At 35.1% G+C, this 26,936-nt stretch overlaps 1 protein-coding gene across 5 annotated transcripts in view; it reads left to right on the top strand.

Annotated features, from left to right (window-relative positions):
- The window catches only part of SYT14 (synaptotagmin 14), a 209,038-nt gene that overhangs the window by 47,714 nt on the left and 134,388 nt on the right, over nucleotides 1–26,936 (top strand). For 4 of the 5 annotated variants that reach the window (XM_072733346.1, XM_072733348.1, XM_072733347.1 and 1 more), the window contains one exon: nucleotides 22,658–22,822. In XM_072733346.1, coding sequence (XP_072589447.1) covers nucleotides 22,658–22,822 — 165 coding nt within the window. Of the gene's footprint in view, nucleotides 1–22,657; nucleotides 22,823–25,304; nucleotides 26,236–26,936 lie in introns of those variants that run through there. The other variant, XM_072733350.1, reaches the window with a different exon arrangement.

Below are 26,936 nucleotides of genomic sequence, written 5' to 3'. Positions count from 1 at the left end.
GTTCATATTCTTTGGAATGATTATACATGGCGTTGTATTTTACATTTTGGTTTCCACGTATTGCTAGGTAATGGAAATATAATTGATTTTTCAGTGTTAACCTTGTGTCCTATGACTTTGTCAAACTCACCTATTGTAGTAGGTTTTATTTTGTCTTGGTTTTCATTTTGTTTTGTTTTGGATTTTCTATGTAGGTTATGTCATCAGCAAATAGGGACAGTTTTATTTTTTCTTTTCCAATATGTATGCCTTTTCTTTCCTTTTCTTTCTTTATTGCCCTGGCCAGAATTTTCAGTTGTATGTTAATAAGAGCCGTGAGGGCAGTTTATTCTTGCCTTCTCCCCAGACATGGGAAATCATTGAGGCTTTTACTACTAGCTGGATAGGGTTTTTTGTCTTGTTTCTTTAAATCAAGTTGAAGATGTTTCCCTTTTTTCTAGTTTTTTGAGAGTTTTTAAATCATAGATAGCTGTTGAATCTTGTCTGATGCATCACTTGTTAGGATCTTGTGATTTTTTTTTCCTTTGTAAGTTAATATAGTTAATATATTCTGTTTGATTTTTGAGTATTGAGCTATATTAATGGTGTATAATTCCTTAGAGATATTGCTAAATTCTATTTGCTAATGTTTTGTCAAAGATTTTTGTGCTTCTATTCATGAGGGTTATTTGTCTACAGTTTTCTTTCTTTTACTGACTTTGTCTGGTTTGGTATTGGGGCAATACTAGTATAAAATAAATTGAGAAATATTTTATCCTCTTTTGTTTTCTGGAAAAGATTAAGTAGAATTGGTGTTAAGTCTTTAAATGTTTAGTGTTCTCCAGTGAAGCCTTTCTGGACCTGAAGATATCTTATTCAATAGCTTTTTAAATTATGAATCAATTTCTTTAGTAATTAAAGAGCTATTCAAATTATTTATTTTATATAGTGTATAGTGTGTACCTTTTTCACCATGTTGTGAAATTTAGGTTTATAGCATTGTCTGCAGCATGCTTTTTATTGTCTTTTCGATGTCTATAGAGCATATAGTGATACCTGTTTTCTGTCCTGATAATGGTAATTTGAGCCTTCTCTCATTTTCTATGTCTGATCATACTCTTTTATCCAATTAGAATCACTCACTTATTTTACCCAGTTGACTCTGAATGTATTCAAGTTTTCACCCCCTAATTTATAATGTTTTGTAGGGTGCTTTTCGTCCAGTTTTGGTATCAGAATCAGGCTAACTTTGAAAAATAAATGAGGAAACTTTTTATCTTCTGTCCTGGAACGTATTTGGAAACTTCTTTGTGTATCCTTTTAGGCCTGTTACTCTTATTTAAGGTAGTTCTTCGATAATTAAGATTTATATTTTATTCTGATTTCATAGACATTTGGAAAAGTATCTGTGCTGAGGTGTTCAAAGTATTAGTCTTTACAATTTTAAATATCTCCGTGGTTATATTCTAGTTCTCATGTATAGTATTCTGGAGTTTATTGGCTTTTGTTTTTGTTTTTGTTTTTGTTTTCTCGTATTCTGTATTTTTAAGTGATATGTTGGTTCAGGCAGTGAGATCCCAATTAAATAAGGTTTTGCTTGAATCCTGACTGTGCCACTTAACAGTCCTGTGAATACTTCACAGGGTTGTGAAATTATTCAATTCATCAAGTTTTAGTTTCTTTTTCTTCAAGGGCAGGGTTGTTGTGAAAGTTGAGTGAAATACTACCTGTAAAATACTTGGCACAGGGCATGATTAGAGTAAGCCGTGACTTAATGTTTTGTTGTACTCATTGATTAGACTTGCTAAAGGTTTGTATATTTTCTTTTAATCTCCCTCCCCTCCCCATACACCCAACAAAATCTAGGAACTGTTGCTTTTATGGATTAATTGATGCTTTATTTTCATTTTTTCCTCCTCTTGCTTTCTTTAGGGCTGTTTTATGCCTTCTTTTCAAAATTTCTTTAGTTGAATACTTCATCATTTTCATCCTTTTGTGATTAAAAGCACAGCATTTAAGACTGGATTATGTTTCCATTAGCCTCCAAAATTGTCTACTGTCATAGAAGATCAATGATTCTTCTTTTCACTGAACCTCAAGAAGACTAGAAATTAATGTTTTGAATCTGAGATACCCTAGGATCTCTTCTTCAATTCTGAAAAGATGCAGTGGTAGTCAGCAGCTTTGCTATGTTCCTGATTTTAAAGTGAATACTTTCGGGTTGTAATGTATTATCATTCGTTTTGTTTGCTATATATTTTTGGTGGATTCTTTGTGTCAACTTTGTCTTGATGTATTATTTCTCCACGCATTTCTGGATTTGGTTTTAATATTAATTTTTTACATTTATGTTTGTAAGCGTAGAGATCAACTTCTGCTGCAGTAATGCTGCATAACAATCCATCCCAAATCTCATAAAAAATAAGCATTTGTTTTCACAGATATGAAAATATCTGTCATCTTGTCTTTTTGGTGCTTACATTCTAGTTGGGGAAGAGAGACAATAAACAAAGAGCAAAATTAAATTACTTGGTACTTTTGAAGTTATGGAAAACAGAACAAGGAAAGTGGGAGGTGTGGGTGGTAATGGATTGCATTTTTAAATAAGACTGTGACAAAGTTGCTCTCATTGAGAAGGTAACATTTAAGCAGAGACTTGCAGGAGGTAAAAGAATTATCTATGTGAATAGCTTGGAAAATGCCATGCAAGCAGAGCTAACAGCCAGGGAAAAACAAGCTGGCTAATATTTGAGGAATATTAAAGCATCCTGTGTGACTGAAGCAGAATGAGCTAGCAGGGAAGTGGGAGGAAATGAGGTCAGAAAAGTAATAGCCAGATCATAAGATATGGGAGCCATCCCAAAGTTTTGAGCAGAGGACATTTAATTCTGAGTTTTGAAGGGCTCGTTCTGGATCCTGAATTAGAATAGACAAAGAGGTACAGGATTGGAAGTAGGTAGTCCAGTTAGGAGCTCTTGCAGAACTGAAAAAAATTATCTGGTATCACTATAACCCCTATAAACTGCCCCTAAGGACTGTTCGTTGTGTCAGTTTTCTTCTTATTTGAAACACAATGGACGTAAAAAATAGTATTTAAAGTAAAGACTGACATAAAGTAGAAGGCTGCTATTCCTCTAGGAGTCCCGCATAAATGCACTTCCTGGTTACCACCCCCTACCCCTCTGCTCTTATGGAAATCACTTCCTGTTGTTCTTCATGGTTTTTACTACCTGTCAGTTTTACCTGTTTTTAACTTCATATTGGAATCTTGCAGTATGCACTCTTCAGCCTTATTTTTCCTCAGCCTCATGGTTATGTGATTCATTTTGTTGCATGTAACAGGTTCATTCATTTTAAGGCTGTATTATATGAAAAAAAAGGCTGTATTATATGCTCATATGTGGATATATGGATCTTCCTCAACGTCCGGTGGCATTCCATCCCAATAAACCCATCATAAGTTGAAAATATTGCAAGTCAAAATGCATTTAATTACACTTAACCTACTGAGCATAGCTTACCCTAGCCTGCCTTAAATATGCTCAGAACATTTAGAGTAGCCTACAGTTGGGCTGAGTCCTCTATTACAAAGCCTGTTTTATAGTAAAATGCTGAATATCTCACATAGCTTACTGAATACTGTACTGAAAGTCAAAAACAACATGGTTGTGTGGGTACAAAATGGTTGTAAGTTATCAGTTGTTTACCTTTATGATCATGTGCCACTGGCCAGCATCATGGGAGAGTGTTGTACCATTTACCACTAGACCAGGAAAAGATCCAGATTCAAAATTCAGTGCAATGCTGAGGTGGGCACTTGACGGGATGAGCACTGGGTGTTATTCTATATGTTGGCAAATTGAACACCAATAAAAAATAAATTTATAAAAAGCAATAAATCTGAAAACAAAACAAAACAAAATTCAGTGAGATGGCTACCGAATGCCTATCACTTTCATACCACCATAAGGTTGAAAAATTGTAAGTTGAACCTTTGTAAGTCAAGGACCGTTTGTACCATGATTTTTTAAAAAATATATACTAGTCATCAGACTTTTACCAGTTTGTAAGATTTCCAGCTGCTCCACTTTCCTGTGAATACTTGGTATTGACAGACTTAAAGTTTGGTCATTTTGGAATAGTGGTAGTGCATCATGGTTTAATTTGCACTTTACTGATTAATAACAAAGTTAAACAGCCATTCTTAATGTTTATTGGCCATTCTTATTTCACCCCTTGTGATAAGCCTCATCAAGATTTTGTCCACTTTTTTAAATTATATATTTATGTTACATATTATATGTATAAATTTGTAGGCATTCTTTATATATTTTAGACATGAGCCTTTTTTCCTTTATATGTGTTGCAAACATCCTATTCCTCAACTTGCCTTTTCATTATATGGTATCATCGATCAGAAATTGTAAATTTTAATGTAGTCAAGTTTATCAATATTTTCCTTTGTAGTTCTCTTTGTATCTTGTTTAATAAGAAATCCTTCTTTACCCTGGGGTTGTGAAGACGAGTCTTTGTACATTTTTCTAAAAGACTTATTGGCAAAAGCTTTTCACATTTAGATCTATAATCTATGTGGAATCAATTTGTATGTAAATTCATTTCCCCCCTCATATTTCCAGCACAGTGTATTAAAAAGATGATTTATCCCCACTGCTGTGCAGCCATCTTTGTCATACATCAGAATCCCTACGTGCATGTGTCTCTTTCTGGCCTATCTATTCTGTACTATTGGCCTGTTCTGTTGTCTATCCCTGTACCACTACACTTCATTTTAATTTTAGTTTCAAATTCTTGATGTCTGATAAAGCATCACCAGATAGGCTTTTATTCTGTGCTCACCACACAACTTTTTAGTTTCAGGTTTTTTAGGTACTCTGATACCAAGAAGATGAGTGTCCTGATTTGACATTCTATAAACATTCCTAGTATTCTAAAAGAGTTTTTGCCAGTGTAAGTTTTAAAAGTTGTTCAGATATCCTATCCCCATGTGAATTTGGCTACTATGTACCAGAATCTAAAAGATAGATTGATCACCTCTATGCCTTTGATTTTTTTCCTCATACAGGACCTCTAGGTCCTGATAAAAGACAGGCTTTTGACTTCTAAAAATGAGCACAAGATATTAGACAGTGATAAACTCCTCAAAGATAATGCTATCCTGGAAAGCTGCTTGTTGACCAATCACTTTCTGGCAATGCTCCTTAACTTGCTTCCTTTAAACCATTACATTATACTTATCAGTTTCAAATATGTAAGTAAAATGTGTGAATGTGAATTTTTTGAGCATAGATTGTAATTTTTTTATGAAACAAATTTATGCCTCATTCCTAAAAGAAATACTGAGTACTACCACTATTGTACTCCGCATTCAGAAGGGAACCAGTGACATTTTGGAAAGTCCTTGCCTTCATGGAGCTGTCTTGGAGGAGACATGTAAACTTGGAGTTTGATCCATTATGATATGTGCTATGAAAGCGTCATGTTCAGGGCACCATGGGAGTGTATACTTAAGACCTCTTGCCCATCTTTAAAGTCTGAGAGGCCTTTTTTTCTTTCTTTCTTTCTTTCTTTCTTTCTTTCTTTCTTTCTTTCTTTCTTTTTTTTTTTTTTTTTAAGATTTTATTTATTTATTCATGAGAGACACAGAGAGAGAGAGAGAGAGAGGCAGAGACACAGGCGCAGGGAGAAGCAGGCTCCATGCAGGGAGCCCGACGCGGGACTCAATCCTGGGTCTCCAGGGACCAAAGGCAGGCACTAAACCGCCGAGCCACCCGGGCTGCCCTGAGAGGCCTTTCTAAGGGAGTCCACTTACGAGCAGGATCCTGGAAAGTATGAGATTCAAATTGGCAAAGTCAAGTGAAGAGGGAAGGATGGCAGAGGAGAGCAGTTCAATCTCAAGTATGTGGGAAAACTTGGAGTGAAAGAAGAACTTGAGACGTATTGCAATTACTATGACAATATAAATCAACAACACTATCTTAGAAATTACGTTTCATGGGAGAAAACGTTTGCAAACAACATATCTGATCAAGGGTTAGTATCTAAAATATATAAAGAACTTATAAAAATCAACTCCCCAGGAAATAACCCAATTAAAAAATGGGCAGGGCACCTGAGTGGCTCAGTCAGTTGAGTGTCCAACTCCTGGTTTCAGCTTGAATCATGATCTCAGGGGTTGTGGGATCAAGCTCCACATCAGGCTCCATGCTCAGTGGAGGGACTGCTTGAAGGTTCTCTCCCTTTGCCCCTCCTCCCACTCTCTTTCTCTCTCTTTTAAAAATGGGCAGAAAACATGAGCAGACATTTCTCCAAAAAAGAACAGACTGTTGGTTACAGGATGAGGTGGGGTGGGGTGGGCGAGTGGGTGGAGGGATGGGTTAAATAGGTGATGGGGATTAAGGAGCACACTTGTGATGAGTGATGTTTCGAAGCGTTGAATCACTATATCGTACACCTAAAGCTAATATAATACCGTACATTAACCATACTGGAATCGAAATAAAGAACTTAAAAAAGGAATTTTAATTAATCAAAAAAGGTAAATATAAAGGATAAATTGAAAAAAATTATTCCCGATTAGAAAGTAACCAGCAATTGATCTTGGACAATTAGTAAAAGCTGTTTTTAGTTTTTAACAATGATTTTTCAGGGTCTCTGATTCTCTTCTTTTAACTGTAAAGACTATTTGCATATAAAACATACAAAGGAATTACTATTCTATTACATACCCCAATCCCTTTCATCTCTTGATCTTTTCACTCTAAAGATCTAGGAGGATAATGTGGCAAACTTCATTAATAATTAACTTCAGCCATCCATTTAACTAAAAGATAGTGACTAGTCCAAAGTAATATTCTAAAAAGTATCAAAGTTAATTAAAATCTAGTTCTCAGAGACATCCTGCTTCCTTTAGGAATGTTTTAACTGAGTTGAAGCTAAAGGAAGGCCTAGTGGAAAAATACATAGTCTTTGTGTGTTGAGAGGAGGAAAAAAGATGGGAAATAATTTTCAAATGGTTTTATGAGGTTTGACTGTCATTCACCTGAATTTGGAGAAGAATGAAGGGGAGAGACTTCAGTAAAAGAGGAAAGAATGAGACGAGGAGGTTGATTCCCTCCCTTTCACCTACTGGTCAGAGTTGTTAATAGGCCTGACCTGGCCTCCAGGGCTTTGTACCAGCAGAGATCTAGAACTTCGCTTAGACTCCCAGCAGCGGGTATTCAAAATTGCAAAACAAGAAATGTTTAGCAGGATTTTAAAAGTTTCTGTAAAGGGAACCATTCTATCTATACCCTACCCTGTTTGTGTTCTGTAACGTCCGAACCAGTTTCCCCTAAAATTCAGTAACTATTGCCATATCCTTACAAATACCAGTTTTCTTTATTAAAATATTTTCTTTGGTTAACTCAGTTTCATTGACAAATGTTTTTTTGTTTGTTTGTTTGTTTTCTTCTGCCTTTTGATTTGTTCCTCATTGTGAAATAGTCTCCAAATCCATTGTGTTCTTTCATTTTAACTTTTCTGAGTTACTGGATCCACTTTAGTGTTTTTATACAATTATAATTATCACCCATCACCAGTAATTTATTTCTCAGTTTTGAAAATTGTCAAAATTCCTTTATGAATATGCACTTTTAACCTTAGCCATCTGGGATTTAAAATAGGATCTCCTTAGCTTTTCTCTCAAGCAAATTATTAATCGGAGTCCTATAAATGTTATACTCCTCTGGTTTTTGTGGATAGCCTGTTTTAATTTTTAATCCACAAGGTTAAATAGTATTTCTGTAGTCAACTTTTTAGACTATCATTAAAGGTCACTGTCTTTTTTATAATCTCAGAGTTCTGTATTTTGTCCAGTTGATCTGTATATACTAACTCCTTTGATAAACACTTTACCATTTTTTTCTGCAGTATAAAGTAATTTCACCTTTGGCATAAGGCTTTTAATATATGTATAGTGAACTTAATTACTCTTCTCTGAACCTTTTTAGTGTTCTCGATTATATTTTGAATTTGGAGACCATACTGCTTTAATAGAAATCTGATAGTGTAATAGAAGGCTTAATTTTCACCTGTTAGAAACCTTTGTTCCTGATACATTTTACTGAGCCAGTATTTTCATTAACCTTTATCAGTGTTTGGCCCCTAGTGGGGTAGTAACTTGCAATTATCCATATTGATCTTCTTTTTGTTTTGATGTATTACTTTGTTAATATGTATTTTTGTTTGTGTGAATTAGCAACTGTGCCCAGCCTAGTTTGTAGGACCTTCTACAAAATTAATGAACATATTCTCAATTCCTTCATTCAGGTTAGGTAAAGGTATTAAGTAACACAGTTTTATAGAGTGATTCTCTTTAAACTAATTATGAGTCCTTGAGCTTGGAATGTAATCTTCTGTCCTTTTGTATAGTATATTCATTCTTTCAGTCTGTCTAAACAGTTACATACACAGCTGTTTGCTCTTCCCTGACTTCAAGTTGCTTCTCCAGAAAAAGAGACAAATTAGGGAGGGAGTGACTCACATGGCCTCTTTGGCATTAGACCTAGATACCAATAAAGCCAAATGTGATAACCCAGAAAGGTTGGCACAAGGCAAAAAGAAAAAAAAAAAAGTGCAAAACCAGGTCTTATACAAGTGCTTGCCTGAGAGAGAGCCTATGTGGTATGGCCTACCATGAGGTGACTTCCTTGATGGACTTTCAAATCTTTCATCTGAAATCTAGATCTTATCTGTAAGTTTGTTGATTAAACTGAAATTTCATTTTAGAGAAAATTGTGAGAGTTATGTAAGGAAGCCAGACATCATCCGTGTTTTCCTTGACAAACATGAGTCATTCTTTCACAGAAAGAAATTAACAAGTTATCTGATATATTTCGTTGAGACTCACAGATCGCTCCTTAGTATCCCATGTTTTTCTAGATATAGAAAGTTGGTATTTTGATAACTTGTGTTAATATTTTCTTACATAACTGTCATGGTTGTTCTTATAAAACAATAGTGTTTGGCATTTAACCACAATCTGTATTTTACTTGCTTGAATATTAATCTGATTTTTATACAGGGAAGGTTATTTGGTAAAGCATGTGTGTGGACTTCTACCTTTTCTTTAAAAAAAAAAAAGATTTATTTATTTATTTATTTATTTATTTATTTATTTATTTATTCATGACAGACACAGGGCGGGGGTGGAGGAGGCAGAGACACAGGCAGAGGGAGAAACAGGCTCCATGCAGGGAGCCTGACGTGGGACTCGATCCCGGGTCTCCAGGATCATACCCTGGGCCAAAGATGGCGCTAAACCACTGGGCCACTGGGGCTGCCCACTTCTACCTTTTTAATATATTCATAAAATCAATGAGTACTTTATGTTATGTTAGATGATAGTGATACAATGCCATGAATTGGAAGTTCTCTCTTTGTCACTTGAAATAGAAGCATTAATGGAGCAAATACAGAGAAAGTTTTTTAAAAATTAATATAGGACAGGGGTGCTGGGGTGGCTCAGTCATATAAGCCATCTGCCTTAGGCTCAGGTCATGATCTCAGAGTCCTGGAATCAAGCCCCACATCGGGCTCTCTGCTCAGTGGAGAGTCTGCTTCTCAGATCTCCCTCTGCCTGCTGCTCCCCATGCTTGTAGTCCCTCTGTCAAAGGAATTTTTAAAATCTTTTAAAATTTAAATAAAAATTAATATGGGACATTATATGTCTGTTTTTATATTTCCTAGTTTGTATATGTGAGACAGCCTAAATAGTAGGCTCTAAGAAGAGCCCCTCTCTTCCAGCCTGTTTAGTTGAGGCACCTAGCATGTCAGGCTATCATCACTTCTTACTTGGGTTACTGCAGTTCATAAACTGCCTCTTACTAGTCCTTCATTCCTATCCTTACTTGTACACCAGAATTATCTTATCATTTCCATGCTTGAAATATTTTATTGAGTCCTCATTGTCTTCAGGATAAAGTTCAAACTCCTTAACAATTTTTCTAAGATCTTTCATGATTTTGCTCTTGTGTACTCTCCTGCCTTATTCTCTTCCCTTAGCTGTGTCATTATCTCTTGCTTCTGGGCCTTTTCACTGTCAATATTCTTCTTCTCCACCCTCTGGCCCCCACTTTGCCCCTTTGCTCTTTCTTATTCTAGATTCTTTATATTTTAGTGTAGGAGTCACTTATTCCAGGAGGTCTTCTCTTATCTCCTTAGTCAAGGTTAGGTGCCCCTTTATACTTTCTTTATTAAGTCTCTGAGTTCAGGAACCACAGTTGTCTTTCTCAGGCTTCATTCTTATTGCTTAGTATTTATTGAATACATTAATGTACAGTTAGTACTTCTCAGACTTTTCCACTGGTAGAAAAGAGAACATCTATCTCTCATGAACACACAAAGATACTTGCTAAAACCAGGAAGGTTTCTTAAAGTTCTGCATTTATTTTTTAAATTTCAGAAAATTTTATTTTGCTTTATTGTCAATTTAATTATATATTTCCCTCAATCTCCCACTAAAATAGACACTTCTATTTGATGTGTCAATGTACAAATGTACAAATGTACAAATTCTATTTTTCAATTTCATCATTCCATTTCTTATCTTTTCTCTTTCTGGTTGGCAATTTATTTCTTCAGCTATGTGATTAATGCTGATTTTGTTATAGGTCATTGGTTCATTTGCAGCACCACTCCTTATTTTATAAAATATTTTAAGTTGAGGTTATTATCTACTTTAATGAGTTGAAATTTGTATGTACAACCTCTGAGGACCAAGACTCAGACTGCTTCCTACTTGATTCTGCCCCAGAACTGCCATGCTTGTTCAGTGGTTGTTCAGTAACACACTCTGCAGCCAAAAGTAGAGGAATGTGTTAGAGCTCTTTTGCAAAGCTTTTGGAGTAATTTTCCTTTAAAATTTCAAATATTGGGATCCCTGGGTGGATCGGCAGTTTGGCGCCTGCCTTTGGCCCAGGGCTTGATCCTGGAGTCCGGGGATCAAGTCCCGCGTTGGGCTTCCGGCATGGAGCCTGCTTCTCCCTCTGCCTGTGTCTCTGCCTCTCTCTGTGTGTCTGTCATAAATAAATAAATCTTTAAAATAAAATAAAATTTCAAATATTTTTGCTGTCATTATATCCGGGGTGTGTGTGTGTGTGTGTGTGTGTGTGTGTGTAAGGGTAGAAAGAGATCACCTTGAAAATGGGGCTCCACATTTTTAATTCAATTATTCAATATACATTGAGAATGCAAGTTAAGGATTAAGTAATCCTCAATCCTTAATTAAGTAATCCTTAACTTGAAAATTGCTTTATGGAAATAGGGGCACCATATGATGATGAGCCCTTATTACCACTAACTGAAGTGTGTGGGGCCTGTTTAGTAGTACTAAGAAAACATTGCTGTTAAGGCAAGTGGAATTTTGATTGCATACATATGTATTCAGACACAGTAAATCCATGTTTTAAACTGTATAGTGTTTTTGGAAAAGGCTGTGTCACCTCAAACTGGATCAAGTTTAGGGTGAACAAAGCTTTTAGGATGAACAAAGGATGTTTCATCACTCCAGGAAGAGATGTAGAGAGACCAGTATCAATAAGATGAGGGACTAGGAAATCCCAACACTCACCCCCCTGACAAAAACAATGATTAAACAACTTTTGATGCAAATAACTTTAGGACAGTAGTAGAGTACAATAGAGAAGCTGCAGCTGTCCAGTGGAGCACACAAACTGAGAAGAGTCACAGAAAAGTATAGGAACCATTTTACCTCCTCTTCGGCACAGCTTGCCACCAAGAGGGATCTTTTCAGCTGGTACCTCCCCTCAGGGGTGAAAGAAGAGCAGGAAGATGTCAGCAGCTTTCACCACTGTCAATGAAGAACCCTGTAGCTCTCACCACTGTCATGGAAACATCCAGTCTTTGCCATTGGTGACCTCCAAAATCTGGGATCCCTGGGTGGCGCAGCGGTTTGGCGCCTGCCTTTGGCCCAGGGCGCGATCCTGGAGACTCGGGATCGAATCCCATATCAGGCTCCCGGTGCATGGAGCCTGCTTCTCCCTCCGCCTTTGTCTCTGCCTCTCTCTCTCTCTGTGACTATCATAAATAAATAAAAATTTAAAAAAAAAATCTTTGTCACCAATGAACCCAGCTAATGAAGCTGCCCAGAATTTACACCACCAAGTCCTCTCAAAGGAGTCATCCCTACATCTCTCCCTGAACCCCTGGAAATAGAGCCATCTCTTTGCTCCTACCCCCTCCCAGACTGGGGTCAACACCTCCGTCTTCCTCACTTCCCCATCCTGGTGCTCCTGTGTTCATGCACCAGATTTTGGCTCCATATGTATTTGGACACTGGTACTGCAGCTGATCTGCCTGTACCTGTATCCTAGGCACTGGCACTGCCATGTATATGGTAGGCACACCCATGTCTAGGACACTGGCACCACTGCTGTAGTCATGTATGCCCCAATGCCAAGAGATACCCTTGATTACAACTGCCCCACCCACCCACCCACCCATTGGGGTAAATGATAGCAGGAAGACTCCAGCAATATTTGAAATTGCCCAGTAAGAAGAAAAGAAGGGGAAAAAGGATGATTGACAGTGAAGAAAGTCTATAGGATTTATGAGACACTATCAAGGGAAACAATATACTCATTACAGGTGTTCCATATGGCAGAGGGTGGGAAGTAGAGGTGGTACAGAAAGCTTATTTAAAGAAATAGTGACTATAACTTTCCAGTTTCCAAATCTGAGTAGGGAAATGGACATCCAGATTCATGAAGTTCAGATGTTCCCAAATAGGATCAACCCAAAGAAGACTATACTGAGACACATTATAGTCAAATGTCAGAAGTCAAGGACAAAAAGAATTCTGCATACAGGAGAAGAGAACTCCCTCACCTATCCACCTATCCACCATAGGTTTCTCAGCAGAAACTTTGCAGATCAGGAGAGAGTATGATGTATTCAAAGATCTTAAGGAAGAAAACCCTGCCAACCAAGAATACAATACCTAAAAAAAAAAATCATTCTTTAAAAATGAAGGCAAGATAACGTTTTTCTTGGACAAGCCAAGGAAGTTTGTCATCACAACATCTACTATACAAGAAATACATTAGGCAGTTCTTCAAATTGAAACAAAAATTCACTAAGTATCAACATAAAAGAATATGAAAGCATGAATAAAAATTTTGTTAATGGATACACTATGTAAAAATCAAAGTCTGACTTTAAGAACACAATGGGAGTAAAAGTGTAGGGTTTCTGTATGCAATTGAAGTTAAATTGTTAATTAAAATAGATGATTCTGCTATATATTTTATGCTAGCTTCAAGCTAACCACAAAGGTAAAACCTGTAATAGATACACAAAAGATAAAGAAAAAAATGAAAGCAAATTACTACAAATATAATCAGATAACAAAGGAAGCCAGCAAGAATGGAAGATAAGGATAAAATATCTGCATAATAGAAAAAAATAACAAAATTTCCATAGTAAATCTTTACCTGTCAATAATTACTTTTAATGCAAATGGGTTAAACTCACCAGTCAAAAGACATAGAGTGGCTGAGTGAGTAAAAAGACAAGATTTTGCAGTATGCTATTGACAAGAGCTTCACTTTAGATTTAAACACACATACAGGCTGAAGGTGAAGAGATGGAAAAATGTGTTTCATGCAAATGGTGAGCAAAAGAAAGCAGGAATGACTATACTTAGATCAGACAAAATAGACTCTAAAACTGCCTCTCAACACAAATTTCATTATATAATGATAAAAGAGCCAATTCAACAGAAAGAAATAACCATAAATATACACACACTTGTACATCGTTAGTGGGAATATAAATTGGTACAGCCATTATGGAAAACACTGTGAACTTTCTTAAAAAAAAATAAGCCTGAAAATAAGCATACTTGACTTACTTGACTTCATAAATTGGCTTTAACTAGAAGATTCCTCTGCAGTTGGTGTTGACTTTTCAAAATCTTACTTATAGTAACTCAGAAATGAAGATCTTACTGAAGAGGGAGAGCAAAGAATCATTGGCAAAGGACATAAAAATAAAACCACCCTATGATCCAGCAAAAGCAATTCTGAGTATATATATCCAAAAGAAATGAATCCAGAGTCTCTAAAAGACATCTGCACTTCCATGTTCATTTCAGCCTTACTCATAACAGCCATGATATGGAGACGACCTAAACATCTCTTGGTAGATGAAGTGATAAATAAAATGTGATGTTTTCATACAATGGAATATTACTCAGCCTTAATAAAGAAAAAAAATCCTGCCATTTGTGACAATATTGGTAAACCTGAAGGACACTATGCCAAGTGAAATAAACCAAACAGAAAGGCAAATACTGCACGATGTCATCTATATGTGAAATCTAAAATAGTCAAACCTGTAGAAGCAGAGAATAGAATGGTGGTTGTCAGGGGCTCAGGGTGGGGGAAAATGGGAAGATATGGTACAAAGTCTCAGCCATACAAGATTAATCAGTTCTAATGGACAACAGTGTGACTAGAATTAACTGTACAAAGTATCTTAACATTGCTAAGAGAATAGATCTTAAGCCTTCTCACCACAAAAAGGAAAAAAAAGGATACCTATGTGAAGTGATGTATATATTAATTACCTTGATTGTGATTATTTTACAACCTACATGTGTCTCATATCATCAAGTTGTACCTTACATGTATGATTTTCTATTGTTACATCTCAGAAAAGTTTGAAAAAAATGTATAAAAACAAAAAAGTTTTCAAAGAACAGAGCTAGTATTGACATAACATTAGAGTGTAGGAGGAAGGTGGTGTCTAAGATTAGAGAGAAACCAATTTCCATTTATCAGAATTTGGTGGTTTAGCATTAAAGCCTGAAAATAAGCATATCTGAAACTTGACTTCATAAATTGGCTTTACCTAGAAGATTCCTCTGCAGTTGGTGTTGACTTTTCAAAATCTTACTTATAGTAATAACTCAGCAATGAAGATCTAACTGAAAAGGAAGAGCAAAGAATCATTGGCAAAGGACAGAAAGAAGTGACCCTCTATTTGCCTGTACCATTCATCACTCAGATAATTTTGGAGGAATTCATACACATTGAATAGACAGTGAAAATTTTGAGGCAGTTAACCCTAATTTATTGTTCAAAAGAATGACTCTGCTTTGCTCTATGCAAATTTTTTTAAAAATTTATTTCTTGGAGAGAGAGCATGCAAGAAGTGGGGAGGGGCAGAGGCAGAGGGAGAAGCAGGCTCCCGGCTGAGCAAGGAGCCCAACTCCAGGCTTGATCCCAGGACCCTGGGATCCTGACCTGAGTCGAAAGAAGGCACTTTACCAACTGAGCCACCACAGCACCGTTGCTCTATCCAGGTTTGCCAGGAAAGTAAGTTTGTCTGAATCTAAACTTCATTGGAATTGTAATTTGAAGCCTTCCTTAAACAAGAGTATATTTGAAGAAAAATAACTTCCAGAGAATGTTTGAATTTTAATGTGAAGTATTTGATTTAATATATTGTGTTTATTGAGTGTACGTTTAAGTATATTATTATCAAGTCTAATTATGAGGCATATGGTTTAAATATATTATGTATTTGGTTTCCATACTTAATAAATGTTTGTGTTTTTTTTCCCAATTTTTTAAAAGACTGATTTAGGATTTTTCACTGTTGTGATATTTGAATGAAATTTCAGTGTTTTGCATGGTACTTACAGGAAATATTGGTTCAATTTATTGATAGTTTGACATTTAAAACAAGGTGGATATCGTCTGTTTCATCAACCTTGTCAGATACCTTTCTCCCAGAGGGCAGTCCTTTTGTTTGTAAGATTTTAGGCAGTGTCTCACATCACGGCCATCTGTGCCTTCCCCTCTTACCCCTTAAAGTTACTCAGCAGGGAATTATGTCACTTATGAGTAAATGCTTTTTTTCACTTTTTACTGTTAGATTTGTTAATGAAATCTAAACTTAACAATTATGTATCATTCCAGTTTTGTGTTATTTAGATTGTAATATAAAAAATTCTAAGGAAGGCTTTATCTGTAGAAGCAACTGAGATATTCTAAAAGGAGATATAAGCATATCAGGTTAATCTTTTTATTTTCCTACTTTGTTTCTTAGAAATACTGATAAATGTTTTATTTTATGTGAGATTTTTCTGGTTAGAATATCAGAAAAAATATTCAGGACTTATTAAATAGTAACCAAATATTTCTTCTAAAATGAAAGTTGACTTCTTGTATAATTCACATTTTATTCAAGAGATAGAATTACATCTATTAAATGAATTATTAAGGTCTCCATGACATGTAATTAGAGGACTAGTGTTTCATGCCAAGTAAGACAGATCAGCAATACAGACCTTATAATACAAATTGTAAGTGGTTCTCTTTAATCCTTCTTTTTTAAAGAATTATAAGAAGCATGGGTACTTTTTTGTTTAATTTTGCATTTAAAATATGATTAATAGAATGGTTTTATAAAATTCAACTTACAAATATAAATATAATATTTGTAATTAATTTGTTTTGGTACAGATAAACTTAAGAGCACAAATAACTTAATTGAAAATACAAAAGTTCAATAAATAAGTATCTTCCTTATACTTATTTTTATGTATATACTAGTATTTTTCTCATAAAACTTACAGAGATGTTTTCTTTGTGACAAAATGGAAAGCAGAATTTAAGTGAGTTCTGCAATATATTCAGAGCCAAAATGGATTTGCTCCTGCTTTTACTTTTTAAGACTAATTTAATCATTTTCCTCCTATGACCAATTTATCTGTAGAAATTTAAATGAATTGTATTGCTATTATTGAAACGTGAATTTTGACAAAAGCGTCTTTTGTAAATATATATATTCATTTCTAAATGTATAGTAAAGATAACCATAAAGCCAGTTAACTATATATAACATTAGTAGGTAATCATTAATCTTGGACAAGCTAAACTTTTTGTATTTCCTGGTGAGATATTATATGTTTTAACGTTGCAGTATAATCTTTACATACTTCATATAGGGGATCATATAGCTCACAGAGACTTTATAGGACTATATAAAAATAGTATATACTTCTAATGACCATTGCTAATGAATATCAAGCTTATTATTCTATAGGATACATTTAGTTTTTAACTTTTCAGACATGGCATGTAATAGGAGGATGTACCATTGATTTTGGTTTCTAAGTATAGTTCTATAATTAATTTTAGCATATTTAGGAAAGTATCTTGAATAGAAAAATTACTCCAGTTTTATAATTTATGTTTACTTTGAGAAAGCTTGAATCAGTTGCTATTTTTTAACCTATATAAAATCTAAATCATGAAATATTTTCTCTTAATGTATACAGTAAGCTGTATTACTATGATCACATAGCTTTCCTTTATATTTTATATTGCAGGTTGGCATGTAAAGAAGCAGTATTGCTTGATGTTTAAGAACATGGGTTCTGGAGTCAGAATGTCTGGGTTCAAGTCCAGATTCTACCATTTCCTATATTTGTGACCTTGTTAGACAAGCTAATTAGTCTCTGGGCCTCAGTTTACTAATCTAAAGACTAAGATGATGTATAGTGCTTACCTATCATAAAGTTGTTTTGACCATTAAATTTTAAAAAGAGAGATTATAGCAATGCCTGGCAAATAGGAAGCAATAGGGGTTAGTGTTTGAGACTTTGGCTCAAGAGTCAGTATGCCTGCCTTCAAATCAAGATTCTATCACTGAATAATAATTTTAAGATCTTGAAAATCCTGCTTAACTCTTTTTAGCCTCAATATCTGTATCTGTAAAATTGGGTTATATTAAAGAATCAGCTGGATAATGCTTGTAGCTCCTAAATGAAATGCGTAAAACGAGCAAAGGGAAAAAAGAGAGAAGAAAACCAAGAAACAGACTTAACTGTAAAGAACCAACTGATGGTTACCAGAGGGGAGGTGAGTGGGAGATGGGTGAAGTAGGTGATGGGGATTAAGGAAAACATTTATTGTGATAAGCACCGGGTGATATATGGAAATGTTGAATCACTGTATTGTACACTTGAAACTAATATTACAGTGTGTGTTAACTAACTGGAACTTAAATGAAAACTTAAAAAAAAAACAGTGCTAAACAAATAATAAGCACTCTTCAATATTTGATGTTGCTAATATTGTTATTATTTGATCTTAGTTTTATTGTTTATCACATGTGAATTTTACAAGTTTGGATTATGGGAAAGTAATGTATTAGTGAATTTTTGAGTCATTGATTAACTCAAGTTAAATTTGATTCAGTAAAAATTAAATTCCTCAAATGTATAATATTAACCTAAACTAATTATCTGTTTGCTGTTAAATAGATTTTGAAGGTCCTCCTTAAAAGGTAATATGCATTTTGCAATAGCATTTACTTGCTTGCATTGGCTAATCTAGAATTTGGGGAAAGAGTGGGTTTATTTACAGATAATTTAACCATAACCCTAGGAATACCTTTGCAGACTAGCTTTATAAGCATATTCATAATATAAATAAGATTTTAGGGGTAAATTCTTAAACTGAATGAAAATATATTTTATATTAGTGCTATCTAAGTTAGTGTAATTTTATTTCTTTTTTTTGTTTTTTTTTTTGGTTTTTTTTTTGTTTTTTTTGGTGGTGTCTTTAATTTCAGTGTATCTTCTATAGCAGTTTTACATACAAGTGGCCTTTGTCAAGTGTTTTGAAGTTTAGAACTGTTATGGCCAATTTATGGTATCATGTCACTTAAAATAGTAAACATTATTCTAATCCTGAGATAAGGATAAAAATTGAAGTCTGAAACTTTTTAATATTTTCTGTTAGAAAAGTTTTTTCTTGTCTACAACCATATTACTGTTTTAAAATTTGAATATATGAAATATCTTCAAAGAATGTAGAAAATGGGCATTTAGTCATGCAATGGATAAAAAAGGAGTTGTGTAACTAGTATATTTACTTGAGGCATCTTTCTCCTTTCTCTAATGGGGAAAGATTTTTTTTTGTTAAAAATTTATCCAAATTCACAGTATATATTTATCTAAAAACTTGTAAAATAAGATTTACCCATAATGTGCCAGTTCTATTTGTGTGTAGTCAGTGAAATCTTTCATGTGGAATAGGATGAATAAAGGAGCAAAACTCTTAAATCTTGTATAAGTAACCCAGCCATTCATCAGGATGAATAAAGGGCAAAACTCTTAAATCTTGTATAAGTAACCCAGCCTTCATCAGAGCACTATACTCATACTTCCCTTTTTTATTAGGTGTCCACATTGAAATAGTCTGATGTTTCTAATGTAACGTATAAAAAACTAGACTCATTATCTGCCTCTCTTTCCAGTTCCCTCTTAGCCCTCACACCCCAAACCATATGCCTTTCCTTTTACACTCTTTCATTTTGGCTCATGGCATAGCCATTAACTCGTTCACACAAACTAGAAACTTCTAGAATTATCTGCAACTTCTCTTCATCTTTACCTAATGCATCTGATCGATTAGGTTATTATCAGTTTTCCTTGAACAAAAACTAGAGTTCTCCACTCTTCTCTGTCATTTTAGAACTCATACTCCTAATCATAGGAAACAAATTGAGGGTCGCTGGAGAGGAGGAAGGATGGGGGGATGGGACAACTGGGTGATGGACATTAAAGAGGGCAACATGATGTGATGAGCACTGGGTGTTATATGCAACTCATGAATCACTGAACTCTACCTCTGAAACTAATAACACACTATATATGTTAATTAATTGGATTTAAATTTAGAAAAAGAACTCCTCGTGGATTACCACTAATCACTCCCTGCTCTATTCCAGTTTCCTAAGTGTCTTAAGCAATGTAGTTCTGCAAATACAAAATCTTTAGGATGGTATTCAAGGTTCTGTGACATTTTGGATCTTGCTTTAATCTCCAGTCTCCAGTCTCTCTCTGGTATATTTTGGATCTCTCTTGAACTCACGTTCATTCATTGATTGATTTACAAATGTTTATATAATGTCAGCTGTGTGGCATTGTGCGAGGTGCTTTGAGAACGTGGAAGCGAATAAGACAGACATGATCATTGCCCACTAGTGCTTATGGAGTGCCATGCACATTGTTTTTTTATCTTTTACCGTGCTATTTCATCAGCCCTTGCACTGTCTGATAGAGTTGTATTAATCTTTCATACCCTACTCGAGTGTTATCTCCTCTCTGTAGCATTTGTAACTTCTCCAGGTAGTGTTTCTTGTGTTCCAGTAATACTTTCTACTCTTACCTCTGTTGTAGCACTTACTATATTATACTTCTTTATAGCTGGTTCCCCACCCCCACCCCACCCAGGTTAAATTTTCACATGGGAGGGAGGGAGATGAAAAGAGAAACATAGAAATAAGGACTGAGATGAGATAGGAAGAGCCAAGAAGGGGAGAGAAGGAATACGGGAGAAGCAGTAGTTAAAAGCACAGGCCCTGTAGCCAGGCAGCGGTTTGGATCCTGACTCTTCTACTTTACAAGCTGGGCACATGATTTAATATATCTCCATATCACAATTTATGATGGGGATAATAGTATAATTGTGAAGATTTAAGAATTTTATGTAAAGTGCTTAAAACAGTCACAAGTATATAATATATATGTATTTGTTGCTATTTTTATCAGCAATAATTAGCTTTCTTAGGTGAGGCGAGCTATGTTTCCTCTCATTTGGTCTTTTAAGAGATGGGAGATATTCAGGTTGCATATTATCTAATAACCCTGTGTGTTTACTTAAATGTATCAAATTTGCAAGTCTATTTTGGACCAGGGGCTAAAAGGGGAGTTCCTATACATATGTGCTTACAGTGTAATATTGAATATGAGTTTATTAAGCATTTTGCCTTTTCTTATCAGATCCTGTCCTGCTTCGGACTTTCCTAGCTATTAGAATTGCTGATGATAATTCTTCTGTTTTCGTTTTTACCTTATCCTTCAGGCTTGATGCATGCCACTGCTTTTGATAATACAGCTTAGATTTTTAAGTTAAAATACTGGTTTCCCCCCCCCCCCCGCCCCCCCCAACTATTCTCTAACCTGAAAACGAGAGTCAGGGCTTATGTCTGGGCATAACTTCTTGTTTCTAGTAGCAGGATCTGTTCCTCGGCCTTGATGTTTAGACTGCATTTCTACTGTTCAGTCCCTTTTCTTCCCTGACAATGTCATTCTGCTCCATCCTCTGTCACAATACAGACTATATAGACTATGACGTTTTAGACTATAACGTCATTATCTGTTCTACACCTGGGATGGCTGACTTTGACAAATAAGGAAAAGTTAGGAGATGAAAACAGTCCTTCATTGGACTGGTTGGTGCCTTCATTTTAAACAAATGAGTTATAGATGCTAATTGCCATGGCTTTTCTGATTAGAGAAAGAATCTTGAAGGAGATGACATTATAGCTGCTGCTGGAGCAGTGGAAGAAGAAAGAGTAGATTGTAGGTTGTAGAGAATATTTGAGGCTTAGGATTCATTCTCAACTAATACTTGAGATTTAAATGTAAGGCACGAAGGATAAAAAATACAGTTCCCGTTTAACTCCAAATGACTGGTATGGTGACAAGTAATGCTAAGGTTGAAAGAGAGATTGCCTGAGGATTGAAGACGTTGCAGATTTTGTTGTTGTTGTTCTTACTATACAAAATCTCCATGTATTATTTCATGTATTCTCTTGAGATCAGATTCTCTTGAGAATCTGGTTTATTATAACAAAGTTCCATTGTGTTTCTGGAACATACAGTAATCTCTTTCTCTGGACCTTTGCACTTGCTGTTTCTCCTCCCTGGATGGTGTTAACTTGCTAACTCTTAATAATTCTTAGAATATAATCATAGAGCCCATAACTTTCAGAAAAGCCTACTGGATGCTTCAACGCTGGCTTAAGTGTTTCTGTGGTCTCATAGCTCCTGTTCTTCCCTACTCATATAGCCTTTGTTCCACTACTTGTAAACACCTTCACCAGACCATTCATAGAAGATAGGAGCTGTATACGTGATAGTGCCTGGTGTATGGCTGCTGGTCCAGAATGTTTGTTGATTGAATGAGTGGGATATCGTAGAGAGGATATTGTCATTCCAGGCGAGGGGAAGAGGTGAACAGAGACAAAGTGTGTGGTAATGCACATAACTGATTCTGAGACAGTGAGTGGCATCGTTTGATTGGAGTGTAATATTGAAAAGAGGGTGGAGCTTTGAATGCCAAGAAGTCCAGAGTTCATTAAATAAAAAGGGCCATTGAAACTTTTAGAGATAATAATAATAATATGTGTTCTCATAAATTTTGCTAAGATACCTGTGCATGGGAAATAATTTTTTCTAATTCTTGTGCTAAAGTTTTTGTAATTCTCGTAAATGGATTAAATATATTAATTTTATTTTATATTTTATATTTTATTTATTTTATAGATTACTGTCTTTTAAGATTGCTCCAGTATAATTTATACAGAAACTTTTAGATTTGAATAAGTACTGTTAAATGAATTGAACAGCTCATTAAGCAGTGCAGCTTGTTTTTCTTATAAACCTATGTAAACTATGACAGTTAAAACGTATAATTCAACTAAGGCAGTAGTCTAACATATGTGTGAGGGTTTCCTTCTTATTTGTAGCTTGGAGAAGAAGAAATGCTTACCGCTGTGACTTTTTTTTCTCTAGTATCTCCAGAGGCAGTTGGATTTTTGTCAGCTGTTGGGGTGTTTATTGTCTTGATGCTGCTCCTTTTTCTCTATATTAATAAGAAGTTCTGTTTTGAAAATGTTGGCGGGTTTCCAGATCTTGGTCCAGGCTCCATCACAAGGAAGGACTCACAAGGTAAAAGCTGTAAGTATCATTACTGCTTTTCTTCTTCGTTCTGTTTATCTATACCATTCTGTTACATTATTTTTTAAATATATATGGTAAAATATATATATATATATGACATTCTGTAAACTAACATTCGAACCACCTTTCTGTGAGTAAAAAAAAACTATTAAATTATGTTCAATTTTCTTTCTGTTGTTCATGAATGTTAATATATCACACAGTGATGAATTGTATACTATCAGAAGATGACATTTTTATTTTTCATATCTAAGGCATGCTTTTGAGACTGTAATGTGAGTCTATATGCTTTAAGAAGAAGGAAAGAACTTTCTGCTCTGTATAGCTTAAATCTTACTGTCCAGATAACTCTAGAGAGCTTTTCTCCCATATCCCCATAAAAGGCTTTTGAAAGTATTCACTCTTTTTCTTTCTCTGCTGTTGTATTCTCAGCTGGTGGATACTTTTACTGTGGAGAAAGTGGTATAGATAAAGTCTGGTTATAAAAGTTAGTGTTCCTCTCCCTCCCTTGGTACTATGGGCATTATATCACCTTCTATCACTTATTACTACTAGATACTAGGAGAGATGAGGGCTGTAATTTTGTTCTTTCTTTCATGTAAAGTGTTCTCGGAGTTAATTTTTTTTAAAAGATTTTATTTATTTATTCATGAGAGACAGAGAGAGGGGTAGAGGGAGAAGCAGGCAGAGGGAGATGCAGGCTTCCTTCAAGGAGCCTGATGTGGGACTCCATCCTAGGACTCCAGGATCACGCTCTAGGTCGAAGGCAGGCACTAAACCACTGAGCCCCCTAGGGATCCCTGGAGTTAATTTTTTTATATTATTTTAAGAGTTCTTTATTTGCTGTTTCCAAAGACAGGCTTATATAAATGGTAGCAGAAGCAAGTTGAGAATTATAAAGGCAAGGTGTTTAATTTAGAACAATGTTGGAGAGCATTAGCAGAAAAACCTGGCTTTTCTTCTCCATGTACTGTTTTGGAGAGAGGTTTTTTTGTACTTCTGGTAAATTAGAAAGTTTATAAAAATCTGTTGGTTATTGAATTACATCTATGACTTTTGCATCAGGAAACTCTAGTGCTTTTGTGATTTTGATTTAAGCTTAACATTTATCATAGTTCAGTCTTGCTTTTTTTGATCATTTGTGTAGAGTTGAACTGGTTAAAGGTATCTCTTTGGGCAGCCTCCAGAAGTCCCCTCGTTTAGCATTTCTGGTTTTTCTTTGGTCTAATGACTCCTTTACAGTGTTAAAAATTATTGAAGACCCCAAAGAGCTTTTGTTTATGTGAGTTATAGCTATTGATACATACCATATTAGAAATTAAAACTGAGAAAATTTAAAAATATTCTTATCAATTTATTTGTTTTTAAAAAAACCCACTGACATGTTGTGATAAGCACTGGGTGTTATACGTAAGTGATGAATCACTAAATACTACTCCTTAAACCAATAGTACCCTATATGTTAACTGACTAGAATTTAAATAAGAACTTGGAACAAAAAACCCACAAAACCCCAATAAGCCTATTACATACATGTTAAACCTAAGTAATATTTTTAACTTAAAAAACTATATATTTTCTACCTCCCCCCGCAAATGGTGTGAAGAATGCCACTGTTTCATATTTTTTGCAAATCTCTTTAATGACTGGCAAAGAAGAACCAGCTGTTATTCTCCTATCTGCTTCTGCATTCAGTCTTCCGTGTATCCTCTAAAAAACTTCAGTTTTCATTTATGAGCAAATGAAAATGAAGAAGTTAAATATCCTCTCACTGTTATTAGAAAAATAATTCTGGTGTTGAGGATCCTTTTGGAGACGTTTTGGGAATCGTCTTTCTTTTTCTGAGCCTTGTTTTTTTTTCACTTATTAAATAGGAATAATATTTACCTCTTAGAGTTGTTGTGAGATCAGGTATGATAAGACTTGTAAATCACAATGCCTTGCATTTGGTAGCCACTCTGCAGATGTTTACTCTCTGCTCTTTCCTCTATTCTGACCTCTGTGCAAATTGCTTAGATATTTCCCCCTTAATAGTTGTCTTAATTTGAAATGATATTGGTAGTTTGTTAATAATATAGGGTAGTTCCCCTATGTAGACTCTTAGTAAGTAAACTAAAAGTCCATAATAAAAATCCTTTTTATACTTCTTCTTGCAGGTATAGAATAAAAAACCAGTAGTATTTGAGGGGAAAATATTGTCTTGCTGCTGTTATGATAGCTATGGAGTGGGAAAAAATGTCATTACATTTAAGCCAAGTGGTTTGATTTTTTTTTTTTTTTGGAAGAGTCTTTGCTTCGACGTGTTTCTTTCAATGCATAATGCATTTACAGAAAGATTAAAAGCCACAATGCACAATAATAATACTGAGCTCATGAGTAACAACATTTAAGTCAATTTTAAATTCAGATTCCAAAGTGGTTGATATTTTGAGAAGAGGAAATTCCATTATCACATCTGTTAGGAATAAGGGATTAGAAAATGGCATTTTTCAAAACTTTCCAGCAGAATTTGCCTTCAGTGTCTTCTCTGGTGGACACGATCAGTAATGCTGTAGAGGACCTAACCGCGGCTGTCGGGGAAGTCGGCTACACTCTAACTGACTCGGTTGCTGAACAGGTAACAAATATGATAAATGGCTTTCGCCCAGAAGAAGAAAGCTCTGCAGTAGCAGAAGTTGTAGCAGATGCTTCTGAACAAGCAAATGCTGTGTCACCAGAAGTCTCCAAAGACACTAACTGTCAGAAAACACAGTCCAGTTTAGAGCACAGAGCAAATCGAAGCGGTTGTTACAATACTTCAGTTTCACAAAAGCAAGATCAAGGAATGAATGAAGAAAGAGTATTCACACATATTGATGGTAGGCAACAGTCTCCACCAAAACCTCAAGACAGCAGTAATGCTGGTAGTGATTCTTCTTTGAAAGGTCACTTGAGTGATGGTGGGATCTCAGTTATCAAGCAGAATGCAAGGGCTGGATCTGCTGCTCAAGAACTTGAACGTACTGACAGATGTAAAAAAATTGGATTAGGAATTCCTGATAATGGTAAGAATTTAAAGGAGGTAAGATCTCAAGAAATGAAAGAAAATCATTTAAAGAAAGCTGAAAAACATATTAAAAGTAAAGGATGCAAAGGGAATGAGTGGTCAGGAAATGAGTGTTCTCCAGAAGATATTTTGGCAAGCAACAGACATACGATACAGAAACCCACTATGAAAGAAGACATACATCCAGCACTATCAGCTAATTCTCAAGATAAGTTACACGGAAAAATCAAAGAACAAATAAATCCAACAGCATATTACAAAGTGAAAGGAGACATAAAAATAAAGAAAAATGAAGCCATTTCTGCCCACAAAGGAACAGCAAGGAGTAAAGATGAAAAATATTCTAAACTAATACCAGGAAAAGGTGAGGTCTCCTAATGTGGGTTTAAGTGATAAACTTTCTTCTTGATTTTTTAAGTTAAAAAAGCATCCAAATTTCCAAACTCCTCTACATGTGTATATATCTAATTTAAGATTTTCTTGAATCCTCTTATTGGGAGATGCTTTTAAGGTCATTCTTTTTTTTTTTTTCCTGACAATCAGTTTGAAAGCATTAATGTTCTTTGTACACCACTAAAAATTTGGTCAGTTTTTCAGTGACCCTAATTTTTCTTAATGATTGTTTATTATACAACCATAAACTACATAGTTTTCTTAAGTAGTACGCATTCTTTAGTTGGAGTGTATTTAGTATGCTATAGTTGAATTTTAAAATTTTATAATTTTGTTAACTAACCCCTGAGACCTTTATACTATTTTGCCCTTTGAGTCTATCCCAATAAGAATCTGTATCAAGTGTTTTATATTTTCCCTTTAGAACAATAGAGTTTATTTTATTTATTTATTTTTTAAAACTTTATTTATTTATTCATTTGAGAGGGAGAATGGAAGCAGAGGGAGGAGGAGAAGGAGAGGAACATGCAGACTCCGCGCTGAGCTTGGAGCCTGGTGTGGGGTTCAGTCCCCTGACCCTGAGATCATGATCTAAACCAAAATCAAGAGACAGATACTCAACTGGCTGAGCCACTGGGGCACCCCTAGAATTTATTTTATTGAATAACATGC

Source organism: Vulpes vulpes, chromosome 13 (genome assembly GCF_048418805.1).
Source record: "Vulpes vulpes isolate BD-2025 chromosome 13, VulVul3, whole genome shotgun sequence".
Taxonomy (NCBI): Eukaryota; Metazoa; Chordata; class Mammalia; order Carnivora; family Canidae; genus Vulpes; species Vulpes vulpes.
The sequence above is the reverse complement of the archived record's forward strand: the minus strand, read 5'-3'. Positions and strand labels throughout refer to the sequence as shown.